General features: G+C 42.9%; 1 protein-coding gene across 6 annotated transcripts in view; it reads left to right on the forward strand.

The window, feature by feature from the left end:
- The window catches only part of ercc6l2 (excision repair cross-complementation group 6-like 2), a 135,620-nt gene that overhangs the window by 20,218 nt on the left and 97,893 nt on the right, over positions 1-17,509 (forward strand). For 5 of the 6 annotated variants that reach the window (XM_068030092.1, XM_068030093.1, XM_068030094.1 and 2 more), the window contains 4 exons: positions 2,407-2,614; positions 3,516-3,656; positions 5,597-5,713; positions 7,317-7,436. In XM_068030092.1, coding sequence (XP_067886193.1) covers positions 2,407-2,614; positions 3,516-3,656; positions 5,597-5,713; positions 7,317-7,436 — 586 coding nt within the window. The remainder of the gene's footprint in view (positions 1-2,406; positions 2,615-3,515; positions 3,657-5,596; positions 5,714-7,316; positions 7,437-17,509) is intronic. The other variant, XM_068030095.1, reaches the window with a different exon arrangement.

Genomic DNA, 17,509 nt, shown 5'->3' on the forward strand with positions numbered 1-17,509 from the left:
AAGAGCTTATGGTGTTGGGGGGGTGATAGTTAGCTAGTCCTCTATCCATGCTAACATAACAGGAAACAGAGAGTTGGGATATTTGGGTCATTTTCAGGTTGACAGACTAACTAGTGGAGTGCCACAGGGATCAGCGCTGGGGCCTCAACTATTTACAATCTATATTAATGACTTGGATGAAGGGACTGACTGTATTGTAGCCAAATTTGCTGACGATCTGAAGATCGGTAGGAAAGCCAGTTGTGAGGAGGATACAAAGAGTCTGCAAAGGAATATATATAGGATGCGAGTGGGCAAAAATTTCGCAGATGGAGTATAATGTGTGGAGTACAATGTGGGAAAATATGAGCATGAAGTATAGAAAAGCAGAATATTATTTAAATGGAGAAATGGCAGAATGCTGCGGTACAGAGGGACCTGGGTGTCCTTGTACATGAATCCCAAAAAGTCAGCACGCAGGTACAGCAAGTAATTAAAAAGACAAATGGAATGGTGGCATTTACTGCAAAGGGCGATGGAGTATAAAAGTAAGGAAGTTTTGCTACAACTGTACAGGGCATTGGGGAGACTGCATCTAGTGTACTGTGTACAGTTTTGGTCTCCTTATTTAAGGAGGGGCATAATAGCATTGGAAGTACTTCAGAGAAGGTTCACTAGGCTGATTCCTGGGATGAGAGGTTTGTCTTATGAGGAAAGGTTGAGCAGGTTGGGACTGTACTCATTGGAGTTTAGAAGATTGAGAGGTGATCTTATTGAAATGTATAAGATTCTGAGGGGGCCTGACCGGGTAGATGCTGAGAGGATATTTCCCCTTGTGGGGGAATCTAGAACTAGGGGGTACAGTTTCAAATTAAGGGGTCTCCCTTTTAAGATGGAGATGAGGAGGAATTTCTTCTCTGAGGGTCGTTAGTGTTTAGAATTCTCTTCCCCAGAGAGCAGTGGAGCCTGGGTCATTGTCTAGCTCAGCCTTGAATATATTCAGTTTTTTGATCTACAAGGGAGGCAAGAGTTATGGGGGGGGAGGGGGATGGAGCGGTGGCGGCAGGAAAGTGGAATTAAGGCCACAAACAGATCGGCCATGAACTTATTAAATGGCGGAGCAGGCTCAAGGGGCTGAATGGCCTACTCCTGTTCCTATTTCTTATTAGCCAATAAGAACATAAGAATCTAAAATGCAGTATATGCAGAAATGCATTTATAATAAATACTAATGAATCTCTTGTGGTTATTGCCCATGGTAGTCATCAACCTCTCCAAGTCATTCAGCCAACCTGTCACAGGCTGACTCTCTCTAAAGTAAAAATAAGTGGCATGAAATTGGGATCGATAATGCCCATTATTTGGTGCAGCGGGTGCTGTTTGGAGTCCAGAATGATATTCACAGCATGTGTGCACATGTTTGGGGTGAGGCACGCTGGATATTATATTGGTGAGGATGTTAGTGTGTGTGCAGCGAATGGCCACCGGAAGTATGATGGCAATCTGTGTGCAATACTGACGATGCCAGCGGTGTCATTTTGGAGCTCCAGCTAGCACCCCCTCTTAACCTTGCACAGCTGAACACGTGTTCCAGAGCAGGAAGGACCACTTACTAGTGCTATTTAAAGGGATCATCAACTACTTCCATGTTAATTGCTGGTGGATTTCTTCTGGCTGTTGCTTCAATTCTACATTTATTTGGTCCTTTCAAAAGTTGCTTAAAGTTGCAGAAGTCTACAAGGAGTAGTGCGGCAGGTGCTCAAAGAGTTTTTGCTGAGTTCAAGGCTTCTGCACAGATTAGTTGCTCCCAGACATGGGTACACTACTAGACATTCCCCTTGGAATACAGCATGACTTAGAGAATGAAGAGAGTTCACACAGTAGTACAGACTGCTGGAAAAGAAGAAGAAGAAGAGGAGGAGGAGGAGTTGGAGAAGGGCTCTCATCAAGAGACTGTGTCTGCCCAGGGTCTTCAGAGAGCAATTTTCCTACCTAAACTATGGGAACAGGAGTAGGCTATTTAGCCTCTAGAGCCTGTTCCACCATTCAATGAGATCGTGGCTGATCTGCGACCTGATTCCATAGTGGGTGACCTACATTGAAATCCATTTGTCACAGTTTTTCCCATTCACTTCACTTAATCTATTAATATCTCTTTGTAATTTTATGCTTCCATCTACACTGCTTACAATGCCACCTATCATTGTGCCGTCAGCAAATTTGGATATGTGGCTTTCTCTTGAGCTGTTGGGGTAGAGGAAGAATATTACCTCAAACTCTAGGATTCTCAGAGGCTGAGGCCTCCAAGTAAAAATTTTAATAAAGGTAGCAAAACATTTAACATTGTGTTTGTAAATTATTGCTTGGTGTGGTTATTATTTGACTGAAGGTGATACTGAAATGATTCTGAATTCTTTGTACTTGTAGGGCCATACCAGGTTGCCTGGGCAACAGAGCTCGTTTTAAGGAAGAGTTTTGCAATCCAATTGAATTTGGCCAGAGGCACACAGCAACCAAAAGAGAACTAGCTGTTGGGCGAAAGTCTATGAGACGTTTGGCAAAATGCATGTCCTTTTGGTTTCTGAGACGTACCAAGACTCTTATCAGCGATCAGCTACCAAAGAAAGATGACCGGGTAATTAAGTTCTGCTTGGTGGCGTTTATGTATCGCTGAATGAAAGCACAAGGCTAACTCTGCCTACTCAGAATTATAGAATATTAAGTCAGGTCAGCTGCACGAAACTTCATTGTGAACTAGACTTGGCTCAAGACCCCTTACTTAACTTTGTGATGGTTCACTGCTGACCTTCCACAGCGTCCTTCTGGCTATAGTATAGGGGTGTTCAAACAATAGCACAGTCGTCCTTTGAATTTGGCTATCATATTTCTATAAGAAGCTGGCCAATGATACATTTACACTGACATGGGGGCATAGTACAAACCTAATCAAATACACACTTTTCCTCAGAGACTTTAGTAGAAACTTATCAGAGTAATTGATCTTGGGTTTCCATATCTTTGTGGTTCAGTGGTGATTGTGTAGAAATAAAATGTGCTCTCCTCATATAATTTATTGACATGTAAGATTAGTTGCCGAAAATGGTTACTGGTCGCCTGACTGGGCGGCACAGTGGCGCAGTGGTTAGCACCGCAGCCTCACAGCTCCAGGGACCCGGGTTCAATTCTGGGTACTGCCTGTGCGGAGTTTGCAAGTTCTCCCTGTGTCTGCGTGGGTTTCCTCCGGGTGCTCCGGTTTCCTCCCACATGCCAAAGACTTGCAGGTTCGATAGGTTAATTGGCCATTATAAATTGCCCCTAGTATAGGTAGGTGGTAGGGAAATATATAGAGACAGGTGGGGATGTGCTAGGAATATGGGATTAGTGTAGGATTAGTATAAATGGGTGGTTGATGGTCGGCACAGACTCGGTGGGCCGAAGGGCCTGTTTCAGTGCTGTATCTCTAAACTAAACTAAACTAAACTAGATGGGGAACACAGCCCTGAATTCCCCATTTTGAAATCTGTTGTTGTTCTCAGGTGATATACTGCTCTTTGACAGAGTTCCAGAAGGCAGTATATAAGGCAGTGCTGGAGACAGAGGACATAAAGTTGGTGCTGTGTGGCTGGGATCCATGTGATTGCAACAGTGGCAGAAAAAGGAAAAACTGCTGTTATAAGGTCAGCTTTACGACAACACGTGTAGAGTTTCTTATTGGAGAATAGTTAAGAGTTAGATGCTGTGTTCAGTAAAATTGAGTTAGTTATGATAAATATTTTTTAAATCTAAATTTTCAAGTCATTTCTGTGTTAGCTTAATTTATATGTTCACATTCCGTTTGTTTTGAAAACTCGGAGCTTGATTTTAACCCAGAGTTCAAATTGAACCCTTAGTGTCTGAAATCAGCTCACGTGTAAGCACAAGGTTAATGCAAATACTCATGCCTGTTGTGTATTTAGATTGAGGGGTGACCTGGTTCTGCAATCGTAGCAGTAAACATTAAAAAAAATACATACAGCAGCACATATTCTATCAAGCTGCTGCACTGGATTTCGAACCATTCATTTATATCTTTTAGGAGATGAAAAATAGTGGATGTTCTTGAAGGTGATCCCTTCTTGGCAATTCCTCAATATTCTGCCTTTGCTCGGTTTTTTATAAGTAGATAAACACTGCTGGTTTTGAAATGTATATTTTTGCCCTAGTTTTTCTGCTTGTCAAGGCGAGGGCAGTCAGTACTATTGAATGGAACACTTTTTGACTTTTAGCAACCAGTGTCAGAATTAAATCTGGGTCAGGAATAACACAAATTTGTTTGAGTGAGTAAAGTTCCCTCTGTTCTACTTCAGTAATATGTTTTAACCCCCTACTAAAGCATTATGACATTTCCATTCCCTGCCCATTATTGTGACCTCTTCAGTGCAATTTGTAGTGGAGAATTGTGAGCATTTTGGTGATGTGGACCTCGTCCTGACAGGAACATGATTGAGACTGTCCAGACTCATTTCTTCATATGGGAGCCTTACAGCCGACAGGGAAGATACTACTTATCAGTTTGGGCTGTGTTCAGACTCCAGTACTACAGGTGAAAGGGCAGTTTAGTAACCTGCTACATTCTTCCTCATCTTCCATAAAGCTACTGTAGATCATCTTAGCTCAGTTGTTATTGCTGTCAGAGTTAGAAGCTTGTTGGTGCAAGCCCCACTCCAGGAACTGAGCACATAATCTAGGCACGTCAGTGCTGTACTGAGGGAATGCTGTTGGAAGTGGCATCCTTTGGATGAGATGATAACCACCAAGACAGACAGACAGCTTCAGGTGAGCAACTAACAATCCCATGGAATTATTTAAAGCTCAGAAGTTCTGGTGACCTGCTCAAAGTTCTTCCCTCAATCAATCCCATCAAAAACCAGATTTTCTGGTCCTTCGATTATGGGACCGTGTGATGCGGAAAACCACTGCTACATTAGTCTGCGTCACCTCACTTCAGAGTAGTTTCCTTTTTATGTGAAGTTTAGTTTAGTTTAGTTTAGAGATACAGCACTGAAACAGGCCCTTCGGCCCACCGAGTCTGTGCCGACCATCAACCACCCATTTATACTAATCCTACACTAATTCCATATTCCTACCACATCCCCACCTGTCCCTATATTTCCCTACCACCTACCTATACTAGGGGCAATTGCTACTGGCCAATTTACCTATCAACCTGCAAGTCTTTGGGAGGAAACCAGAGCACCCGGAGGAAACCCACGCAGACACAGGGAGAACTTGCAAGTGTCTTGCGATGTAACAGTCAAGTCTTTTTCTTATTTGTGGGGACATCTGTCAAACCTGAGCGATGTTGCATTACCTTATTTGGAGTAGCAAAGATGGTCAAACGTCAAAGCCAAGTGCAGATGTGGAATGAAAATTGCAGCTCTGTAGTGAGGCTGCCACACATGGGCAAAACCTTTTAGAAAAAAGTTTAAAATATATTTTTTCAGGAGTGGGAGTCTCCAGGACAAATTCTAATCATATATTTTCAGATTCTAAGTTGAGCTCCCAGATATTTTTAAATTGAGAACTGAAATCTATTTGCTTTCAAAAAATACTGATCATATTTTAATTTTTTTTTTAGAAAAATCAAGGTGGCTCTACAGTACGACAAATCTATTTTAGTTACTTGGCCATCCTCCGTAAGATATCCAATCATGTTGCACTCCTGCAGCCTGATGAGAACACTAGCAAGATGCAGGTAATTCTTTTTCTCTATTCAATAACTAGATTCATCGATTTTCTTTAATGCTAACTTGCTTCCTGAGTCAAGGTTGTGGGTTAAAGCCCCACACCAGACACTTGAGCACATAATCGAGGTTGACATTTCACGGCAGTACTAATGGAGTGCTGTACTGTCTGAGATGCCATCTTTCAGATGAGATGTTAAGCCGAGGTCATATCTTCACTCTTGAGTGGATGTAAAAGATCCACTGCACTATTAAAGGAGCAGCAGGGGAGTTCTGGTATCCTGGACAATTCATTCCTCAATCAATACCTTTTTTTATTTAAATGCTCTGGGCAAGTTAAAGAAATAGACAGAGGAATGGCAGGTGAATTTTGATGTGGATGAAAGGGAGACCATGTACATTGGAACACAATTGGTGAAACGTGTTATATTTTAATTAAGCTAGTAAATTGCAAGATGGGACAGAGATATATCAAGAAGAGCTTCCCCTTACAGAAGAGATACGCAAAGGTTTCTTTCAAATTGGTGCATCCTCATTAATTGGGGGGGAGGGGAATGCAATTAATGGGTTCTATTTTGAAATGGGCTAGTGATTTGGGGAAAGCCCATTTTCTTGTCGGGTAAGTGTTTTCAAGGGGTCAATTCCTACTTTGTGTAGGTCAGTACTAACTTTGAGCCAGGGGAGCCTGGCCATTCTTTTACAATCAGGTGCTTCCCACCACCACCACCTGTCCACCTCCCCAGCCTCCATAAAGGCTGATGCCACTTAGAAAATAAATCTTTCTTTTTTTTAAACAAAACAAGGTACCTCTTTGCATAAGTAGAAAAGGAATAGATTTTTTGTTATGAACCAATCAATAAGACTAGTTGAGTAGGAGTGTATAAGACAAATAAGTGAATTTGATGCAAGATATTTTGACTCTAACTTATTTAGAATGTTGTGTACAAATTTGAGAATCCTAGCTTTAGAAAAATGCTGGTGAGGGTTTAGGAAAGAGAAATTTTTGGACATAGTTATGAAAAGAGACCAACGCAATTGAAATCAATATTGGAAAAGAGAAGATTGTGAGATGACATGATCTAATTCTCCAGAAGATCATAGACGTAGAACATGTAAATGTAACCAATTATGTAACTTAGATTGTTGATATTTTTCCTTATGAGTAGTGAATATGTGGAATAGATTCATAAAGGAGTTACTATAACATCAGTTAATTAACTCCATTTTAAAAGCAAGAAGCTGGATAATTAACTGGTTAGGAACATGACTGAAGGTTATGAAGATAAGAATATGTACTGATGTTTTTTTTCTCTTCAGCGTGACAACTGCTGTATTGGGCTGTGAAAACATTGCCTAAAAATAATTGTTTTGAATATTGTTTGTTATAGCATTACACTAACTTCCAGGAGTTCTACTTGAATGTGTTCTGGAGTCTGGCATGAATTTCAGAGTATTTTATCTTGGAGACTTTTCTGTGATTAGTTGCCTTCCCAGGAGATTATATAGGAGTTGACTTCATGGGTCATCCCATACTTGTGTTAATGCTATGTGATGTATAATGAGGTTTTGATCACCAAGTTTAGTTGATGTTTACGATTTTTGTCTTTGTTGAAGGCATCCACTGTCAGAAGAGTCTGTGAATATGTATTTTGCAAGTTTCCAGAGTTTGTACAGCAGAGCAAAGAAGCTGCTTTTATGACCATTTCTGATCCTAAATACAGTGGGAAAATGAAGGTAAGAATAAGGGCAAATATTGCATAAATAGGCCCAATGATTCAATATTTGTTGTGAAAATGCAAATATTCCTAATTTTCAATCTTAATGACAAATTACCTTTTAATGTAAAGTGCTTCATAGAGAGGAAAATAATGAGAAACTAGGAAATGCAGCAAAAGGTTTTGGAGTGGTGATCAAAGAGGTAAGTCTTTAGGTGACTTTTGAAGGAGAGGAGAGAGATAGCAAGGCAGAGGGGTTTAAGGAGAATGAGTGTAAGGCTGAAAAACTTGAAGGCTGTGGAACTAAAAGTGGATTGAAGAAAAAGGGAATATAAAGTGAAAGAGAAGACAGTGCATACAGAAACATAGGGCTGAATGATCTTGCAGAAGTAAGAAACAGCAATGCCATGGAGGGAGTTGCAGATGATCACAAAGATCTTGAAATTGTGACATAGGCAGATAGAGAGGTAGTGATGTTGGTTGAATGTGAATATGTTTTAGATAAGTTGAAATTGTAAAGGGGAGAATCTGTGAGGCCAGCAAGGAGAGCATTGGAGTAATGAAGTCTGGAGAGGTACTTTTTCTTAATCCAGGATGTTAGCCCCAAATTTAACTTGCTATGTGAGTTTGGCATGAGGGCGGCAAGGCAAGGCAAGCTGGAGTGAAGCCTGAACCGTTGTAACTTCCTGGTCTCATTTTCATCTCCCAGAAATGTCTCCTGTCCAAACCCAGCAGAAATCAGTATCTGGCTGGCAGGCAGAGTGGGATTTGGGCAGCAGAACTGGCATACTGCCAGTTAAGTGGAAAAAAACCCCTAAAATCCCAGTGGCCATTGCGGAAAATGGCAGAAAGCAAGTTTAAATTGTCAGGGTATGATTACCTTCCATTTAAGTTACTGGATTGTGCTAAGGTGTCTCATTTGTTTAGTTTTAGTTTAGTTTAGAGATACAGCACTGAAACAGGCCCTTCGGCCCGCCGAGTCTGTGCCGACCATCACCCACCCATTTATACTAATCCTACACTATTCCCATATCCCTACCTGTCCCTATATTTCCCTACCTATACTAGGGGCAATTTATAATGGCCAATTAACCTATCAACCTGCAAGTCTTTGGCATGTGGGAGGAAACCGGAGCACCCGGAGTAAACCCACGCAGACAGAGGGACAACTTGCAAACTCCACACAGGCAGTACCCAGAATTGAACCCGGGTCGCTGGAGCTGTGAGGCTGCGGTGCTAACCACTGCGCCACTACACCACCAGGTAACTGGTTCTAACTGGTGTTTGGCTCTCCGAGAAAGAGTCTGTGTTGGATTAGATGTCTGCTGCCTTGAAATAAATCTGTGGAAATCGTCATTTCCTTCAGCCTTCATGGAACAAATGAGATATTCTGCTGTGATACAAAGAATAGAAGACTCAATGACAACTGGATTTCAAAGTAGTCCAGATACTGGATGCAGGCGTCAATACAGTGGAGGGATTAAAGACAGACATAATGAGGATGAAAGCACCTTTAGTAGATCTGGCTGTTAGAGCAGAAGACAAAGTTGAAATAACAATGGGTGAATGAATCCGAGGAATGCCCAAGGAACAGTTAATAAGTGCTTCAGGTATTGTTCCAAGTATCATGTGGTGAACTGTCCAAATGAAGAGGTGGGATCCTCAAAAGGACACGGATGAAGATAATGATGAATCCTAACAAATTATACTAGTTGCAAGGAGTTTTAGTCCTGTGATGAATGTATTAGTCGTAGACTCCTTTAAATATGCAGTATTAGATGGTGCTTGTACTTCATCAGTATGTGGGACAGATTGTTTAAAATGCTATCTTGTTGCACTAAGTATTGAGGATCAATGCAAGGTTAAGGTTTGGCAATGCCAACACATTGAGGTCAGTAAAGAGAGTTGTAAAGAAAGCAGATCAGAGCTGGGAATTCTACGGTGAGCAACCTACCTCCTGACTCTCTAAAGCCTGTCTACCATCTACAAAACACAGGTCAGGAGTGTGATGGAATACTCTCCACTTGCTTGGATGAGTGCAACTCCAACGACACTCTGGAAGCTCAACACCATCCAGGACAAAGCAAATCACTTGATCAGCACCCCATCCACCACCTTAAAAGTTCACTCCTTCTACCACTCACGCTCAGTAGCAGCACTGTGTACTATATACAAGATGCACTGCAGCAACTCACCACTCCTCCTTCGACAGCACCTTCCAAACCCACGAACGCTTCCATCTAGAAGGACAAGGACAGCAGAATCATGGGAGCACCACCACAACCTGAAAGTTCCCCTCCCAAGTCACACCTCATCCTGACTTGGAAGTATATGGCTGTTCCTTTCCTGTCACTGGATCAAAATTCTGGAACTCACTCTCTAACGGCACTGTGGATGTACCCACACTAGATGGACTGCAGTGGTTCAAGAAGGCAGCTCACCATCACCTTCTCAAGGGCAATTAGAAATGGGTAACAAATGCTGGTCTTGCCAGTGATGCCGTCACCACATGAAATGAGTAAAAAAAAAATTATGTAAAATAGCTTACTTCAGCTATTTTACATGTACTGATTTCTCTCTAGTGAGATACCTGTGCTGTTGAGTAAACCTTCTATGAAAAAGACACAAATAAAACTCGACATGAAGCATAAGGCATTTATTCTTGGAAAATGGGTCACCTGCAGTTTACCCAGTCAGGACTTTATTGTATCCCTTTAGCAAAACCTGATGTTTCTCATCAAAGTGTTAAGTGTAATGGCATCGGTGATGGAAATAATAGATGAAAATAAAAGTCTTAAAGTTACACAGGTAATTTGCTCACCCTAATTGTAAAAGGTTAAAAATCTGCTGAAAGATGCAGGTTTAGTTGAGGAGTATACAAGGCAATAGAAGAGATTAATGAGAATTGTGAAATATGTAAAAAGTATTGTAGGATGCCGCATGTCCTCTTGTAAGCCTTCCACTGGCACATTGCTTTAAATTAGTTAGTTGCCATGGATCTAAAGGTAATGGGGTAAAGACAAATATTTACATCCTATATTTTATTGACCTGGTTATGAGATTTTGTATTTCTTAGTAACACTTAACCCTCTTGTCCTTCCTAGATAGTATAGACAGAATTTTGAAGAAATGCATAGGGACTGGACTTGGGTTGCCAGCAAAGTTCTGACTGATAGCAGGAACGGTAGTATAGTGGTAATGTTTCTGGATTATTAATCCCAGAAGCCTGAACTAATGTTCCAGAGACATGGCGTAGGATTCTTAGGTCCAGCCAGGGATGGGAATGGAGATGGGCAGGTGATAAAAGTAGTGTTGCCAGCTGACATGCCAGTTTCCCATAGCCAGTGAGTTTAGTTAAGTTAAGCCCCGTCAACCCACCCAATTCTACAATGAGGCTGATTAAGGTCGTTTAGAGGTTCATTGACGACCAGTTTGGGGGCAGATGGGTTGCATGCTGGGTATGGGGAGACCAGGTGCATCAAGGCAACAGCACAGCAGGGGGCCAGTCATAGCCATCCCATGTTATTGGGTGGGCCCATAAAAGGGAGCACAGCTGAGAGGGGCACATAGGTGCCACGGGTGTATATAGCTTACAGGGAGAGTGTTCAGTGAGTGCTGAGGCATTGAATGGGGTTGTCACCCTCTGTGCATGACTTGGGCATAAGAGGAGCGGGTAAGGCTTCCAGACACAATTGGGAGTCTACCTGAGCGCAAGCAAGGCAGTAGCTGGTAATGGGAGCATGACTTTCAGATTTTAGGTCTAGTGGTGATGAGGAACAGCATCCTCCACAGGGGAGGCAGAGCCCCGGGCATCAGGAGGACAGTGAAGAGGGACGTTAATGGAAGCTCACACATCTGGTGTTACGTGTCAATATTTACATTGTGCACTTTTTCTTTTTCAACACATTAACAGGTGAGGCAAACCCTAGTGAACCACTCAGTGCTGTGCCAGACACGCTGCTCTCTGCCACTTCTGTGCAATGCTCCTCTTATGGCCTCAGATGAGGTGCAGGCAGCCTGCAAACTTGTTTCTGCTTGCAGCTGAGATGCTAGTGCTGTTTGTCCTTGTCGTGGAGGTTCCAGTGGGGGCACCACCAGAGGCTGCTGCACCTGTGCAAATGCAAAGGCAGCATCCGTCACTGGTCCCTGCTATACAGATGCCCACTGAGTCACAGGGGCCAAGGAGACCGATGCTGATGATGGTGGCCTGTGAGTGCTGTCACCCTCGTCCTCCTCGGTGACTGCCTCAGCTTTTGTCTGGTGTTTGGGATGGCTGGAGGGGAGCACCAACTAGGATGCCACTGCTATCCACTTCAGATATCTCAGCATTATCAGTGCCACAGACTGATCAATGCTGCAGAGCATTCTGTGCATGTCAGTGTGCTGTTCCTGCATCCACTCCGAGTGCTGCCTGTCACGCACTAATGGCAAGTGCTGTGATGGAAATACAAAAATAAAGGGGAGTTATAAAAAAAAAAAAAGAACAATTTAAAAAGCCTGGTACACTTGCCTTCAAGATGGAGGACAAAGTCACATGACACATGCACTCCTGCACTGAAAAACTCATTATCCCTGTCTGCAATGAAATTAAACAGCTCATCACACATGGATGTAAGCTATCTGCAAAGTGAGCTAAAAAAGTGAGCTAAAAAAAAAACTCTGTCTCCAGCTACAATCACTACAATAAAGTGTGACCATCCCTCATCTTATCAAAATGAAAGCTATTGTATAGCTCCTTAGGAACCGAAAGCCTAAAGTCACGTGAGCGAAATTAACACTTAATGAATTTACTTTTAAAGGTAACCTTTTTTCGAGAACAAAGGGAGTTATCAGTCTGAGATGTATAGTCACAGAGAGAACATCGAAAGCCATCTTGAATTTCAGCACAAGGCTGAGAGAGAGATCAATTCCAGCTAAGATAGCTGAACCCTGCTGAGAAGAGTTGGCAACCAACTGCAGCAGAGAAATGAGAGAGTGCCTTTTGACCAACTCCTCCACCTGTGAAAATTGAACTAAGAAACACCAGCAGTGTCTTCAAACTGAAGTGTTGACTGCCAGGAGACTTCAGCAACCCAGCAAGGGCAAGACGGCCAGTAAGCAGGCCTGCAACTTTAAAAACTTAGCTTCCAAGAGAATCCCACAGATTTTTTCCTGAAACAGCAGCCACTTACAGCTTGAACTCTTAACGCCTCTTACCCATTAACTTCTATCTGTCTTTTCTTGAGTGTGCATGTGAGAGTGAATGTGGTGTGAGTGGTGTTGCAAACCTTTTGGATGATTATTGTTCAATAAATATTTAATCTTCTGTTTTAAAGCTGTCACTGTCTGTTTATTGGCCAACAAAACATGAGCTGCAACAGTATAAACAAACACTATCTTTGGTCAGTTGTGAGGTGGCCAGTGGAAACCAGCCATGCCATTTTCCACGTGTCTATAACAAATTGTGGGTTGGGGGGAGGGGGGTGGGTGGTGGTGGAGGGGAGCCGAAGACGAGGTTCTGGACAATCAGATTTGGGAGATTTGGAAACTGGAGGAAAATTGACCTCAAAAACTGTGCGGAAAATTAAACAAACAGGTTTTCATGTATTTTTTTCTTCTCTATGGCGCTAGAAACAAAAGACATGACCGCATTTAATGCTAAGGAGTTTGTAGAGCAGGGAGACATATCCCATGATAAATTAAATCAATTAAGTATTGAAGATTTAAAAACCCTAGCTGAAATAGTGAAGAGTCCAGCTAACTTTTTTTTTTAGAATTAGAACATTACAGCGCAGTACAGGCCCTTCGGCCCTCGATGTTGCGCCGACCTGTGAAACCATCTGACCCACACTATTCCATTTTCATCCATATGTCTATCCAATGACCACTTAAATGCCCTTAAAGTTGGCGAGTCTACTACTGTTGCAGGCAGGGCGTTCCACGCCCCTACTACTCTCTGAGTAAAGAAACTACCTCTGACATCTGTCCTATATCTATCACCCCTCAACTTAAAGCTATGTCCCCTCGTGTTTGCCATCACCATCCGAGGAAAAAGACTCTCACTATCCACCCTATCTAACCCTCTGATTATCTTATATGTCTCTATTAAGTCACCTCTCCTCCTCCTTCTCTCCAACGAAAACAACCTCAAGTCCCTCAGCCTTTCCTCGTAAGACCTTCCCTCCATACCAGGCAACATCCTAGTAAATCTCCTCTGCACCCTTTCCATAGCTTCCAAATCCTTCCTATAATGCGGTGACCAGAACTGCACGCAATACTCCAGGTGCGGTCTCACCAGAGTTTTGTACAGCTGCAGCATGACATCGTGGCTCCGAAACTCGATCCCCCTACTAATAAAAGCTAACACACCATATGCCTTCTTAACAGCCCTATTAACCTGGGTAGCAACCTTCAGGGATTTATGTACCTGGACACCAAGATCTCTCTGTTCATCTACACTACCAAGAATCTTCCCATTAGCCCAGTACTCTGCATTCCTGTTACTCCTTCCAAAGTGAATCACCTCGCACTTTTCCGCATTAAACTCCATTTGCCATCTCTCAGCCCAGCTCTGCAGCCTATCTATGTCCCTCTGTACCCTACAACATCCTTCAGCACTATCCACAACTCCACCGACCTTAGTGTCATCCGCAAATTTACTAACCCACCCTTCTACACCCTCTTCCAGGTCATTTATAAAAATGACAAACAGCAGTGGCCCCAAAACAGATCCTTGCGGTACACCACTAGTAACTAAACTCCAGGATGAACATTTGCCATCAACCACCACCCTCTGTCTTCTTTCAGCTAGCCAATTTCTGATCCAAAGCTCTAAATCACCTTCAACCCCATACTTCTGTATTTTCTGCAATAGCCTACCATGGGGAACCTTATCAAACGCCTTACTGAAATCCATATACACCACATCCACGGCTTTACCCTCATCCACCTGTTTGGTCACCTTCTCGAAAAACTCAATAAGGTTTGTGAGGCACGACCTACCCGTCACAAAACCGTGCTGACTATCGCTAATGAACTTATTCTTTTCAAGATGATTATACATCCTGTCTCTTATAACCTTTTCCAACATTTTACCCACAACCGAAGTAAGGCTCACAGGTCTATAATTACCAGGGCTGTCTCTACTCCCCTTCTTGAACAAGGGGACAACATTTGCTATCCTCCAGTCTTCCGGCACTATTCCTGTCGACAATGACGACATAAAGATCAAGGACAAAGGCTCTGCAATCTCCTCCCTGGCTTCCCAGAGAATCCTAGGATAAATCCCATCTGGCCCAGAGGACTTATCTATTTTCACACTTTCCAAAATTGCTAACACCTCCTCCTTGTGAACCTCAATCCCATCTAGCCTAGTAGCCTGAATCTCAGTATTCTCCTTGACAACATTTTCTTTCTCTACTGTAAATACTGACGCATAATATTCATTTAACACTTCCCCTATCTCCTCTGATTCCACACACAACTTCCCACTACTATCCTTGATTGGCCCTAATCTAACTCTAGTCATTCTTTTATTCCTGATATACCTATAGAAAGCCTTAGGGTTTTCCCTGATCCTATCCGCCAATGACTTCTCGTGTCCTCTCCTTGCTCTTCTTAGCTCTCCCTTTAGATCCTTCCTGGCTAGCTTGTAACTCTCAAGCGCCCTAACTGAGCCTTCACGTCTCATCCTAACATAAGCCGCCTTCTTCCTCTTGACAAGCGCTTCAACTTCTTTAGTAAACCACGGCTCCCTCGCTCGACAACTTCCTCCCTGCCTCACAGGTACATACTTATCAAGGACACGCAGTAGCTGCTCTTTGAATAAGCTCCACATTTCGATTGTTCCCATCCCCTGCAGTTTCCTTCCCCATCCTACGCATCCAAAAAACATTGGGCTATCCTCCTGCAAGGTGAATTGGTAGGTAGGGCTCACAAAGTGTTTTTGTTGTCAGAAGAGAGTTCTTCTGATTAAGAATAAACTAAAATGTCAATTCTAAATGTGTATGAGTTGGTATTCGAAACCTAGTGACAGAAAATTAGAAACACTTGGAAAAGATTTCCCAGTCTTTTATTGAATTTGAAAGAATTAAACATGGATTTTGATTGCTGGGTATGATCTCTAAAGTTAGACCTCATATGAAAATTTGAGAGAGGTAGTTCTATCAGAAGAACTTAAAAATAGCATCCCAATCGAGCAAAGAATTACAAGGGTGAGAGAATGGCAGACGACTATGCGCTTACTCATAAATCCTTTTCGCAGGGAACATCCTTTCATAATAATAATTCCCAGAGGTTCGGAAAGCATAGAAAGTAAGAAAGTGATAATAGTTGGGGTGTTAGTGACAGGGAAACTAAGGGTGAGAATGCAAGAAGCTTTCCTCCAGTAAGGAAAGAAAATGCAGAGGGCAGGAATGTTTTCCACAGACCTGTGTGTTCCCATTGCAGTAAAGCAGGGCATGTGAAAGCTGACTGCTGGAAGTTAAAGGGAAGGCCAATTAATTTTGTAGGAGTGCCTAAGGCTAGCCAAGGAAAGGGTGCCCAAGCAGGTAGCAAGACAGACCCGCTTGTAACCCTAACCGTGGTAAGGAACCCTGTAAAGAATACCTCATAGGTATGGCAGAAGTAGAGAAAATTCCTCAAAGCTATCAGGATTTGGTTTTTAAGGGAATGATGTTCCCAAGCTCCTCTAGAAAAACAAGCAAACCCAATATCCTACTTCAAGACATAGGAGCAGGAGTAGGCCATTCAGCCCATCGCCATTCAATACGATCATGGCTGATCATCCACTTCAATGTCTTTTTCACACGCTATCCCCAAAACCCTTTATATCATTGGTATTTAGAAATCTGTCAATCTCTGCTTTAAACATACGCAATGACAGCTTCCACAGCCCTCTGGGGTAGAGAATTCCAAAGATTCACAACCCTCTGTGTAAAGACATTTCTCCTCATCTCGGTCCTAAAGTGGCTTCCCCCTTATTTTGAAATTGTGTCCCCTGGTTCTAGACTCCCCATCCAGGGGAAACATCTTACCTGCCTCGACCCTGTCTGTCCCTTTAAGTGTTTTGTAGGTTTCAGTGCGATCACCTCTCATTCTTTGAAACTCTAGAGAATACAGGCCCTGTTTCCCCAAACTCACTTCATAGGACAGTCCCGCCATCCCGGGAATAAGTCTTGTTAACCTTCGTTGCTCTCCCTCTATGGCAATACTATCCTTCTTAAGGTAAGGGGACCGTAGCTGAGATGGGGCATCTCAGTCCCTCATGCTGGATAAAGGAATGACCTTCCCACCACAGCTTGCTAAAAGCGAAGGTTCTGGTAAAAGGGATTGAGGGAGGATACATGCATGTACCATTGTATTGGATCCACTTGCAGTGCAACCTAGTTTCTGGACTGTAGGGACTGTCCCTAGTCTACCTGTGGCCAGAATAGACCTACTACTGGTAGTGATTTGGCTGGGGGTAAGGTCGAAGCAGCCCCAGTTGTCTTAGACCAGCAAATGAGGCCAGCGAGACAGATCAAATATAGGAGGAAGTCCCTGGAATCTTTCCTGCCTGTGTACTAACCAGGGCCATGGCCAAGCAAGCTCCCCCAGAGAAAACTGAGCCAGTAAATCAGTCAGATGATCCAGTGGTCTGGGTGGTTGAGACACTTTTTGGAAATTTAGAGTAAGAAAAGGAAGCCCAGCAGGCAGACCCTGATTTAAAAAAGGATAGCACAGACAGCCTATTCTGAGGCAGAGGCATATAAAAACTGCCCGAGTGTTGCTATTTTAAAAATGAAATCTAATGAGGAAGTGGAGAACCCCGCAGTGACCCACAGAGGAGGAGTGGACCGTAGTTCACCAAATTGTAGTTCCCCCTAACTATCGCAGGGCGCTTCTGCAAATTGCTCATGAAATCCCTATGACTGGGCACGTGGGTATCCGAAAGACCCAGGCCTAGATTAGCCGGCACTTTTACTGGTCACAAATCCACAAAGGTGTGGTTAAATTTTGTCAGACTTGCCAGGTTTTTGGGAAACCACAACCTACAATCAAACCTGTTCTACTTCTCCCCATTCCTACTTTTGAGGAAACTTTGAATAGAGTTCTAATCAATTGCGTGGTATC

This window comes from Heterodontus francisci, chromosome 4 (genome assembly GCF_036365525.1).
Source record: "Heterodontus francisci isolate sHetFra1 chromosome 4, sHetFra1.hap1, whole genome shotgun sequence".
NCBI lineage: Eukaryota > Metazoa > Chordata > Chondrichthyes > Heterodontiformes > Heterodontidae > Heterodontus > Heterodontus francisci.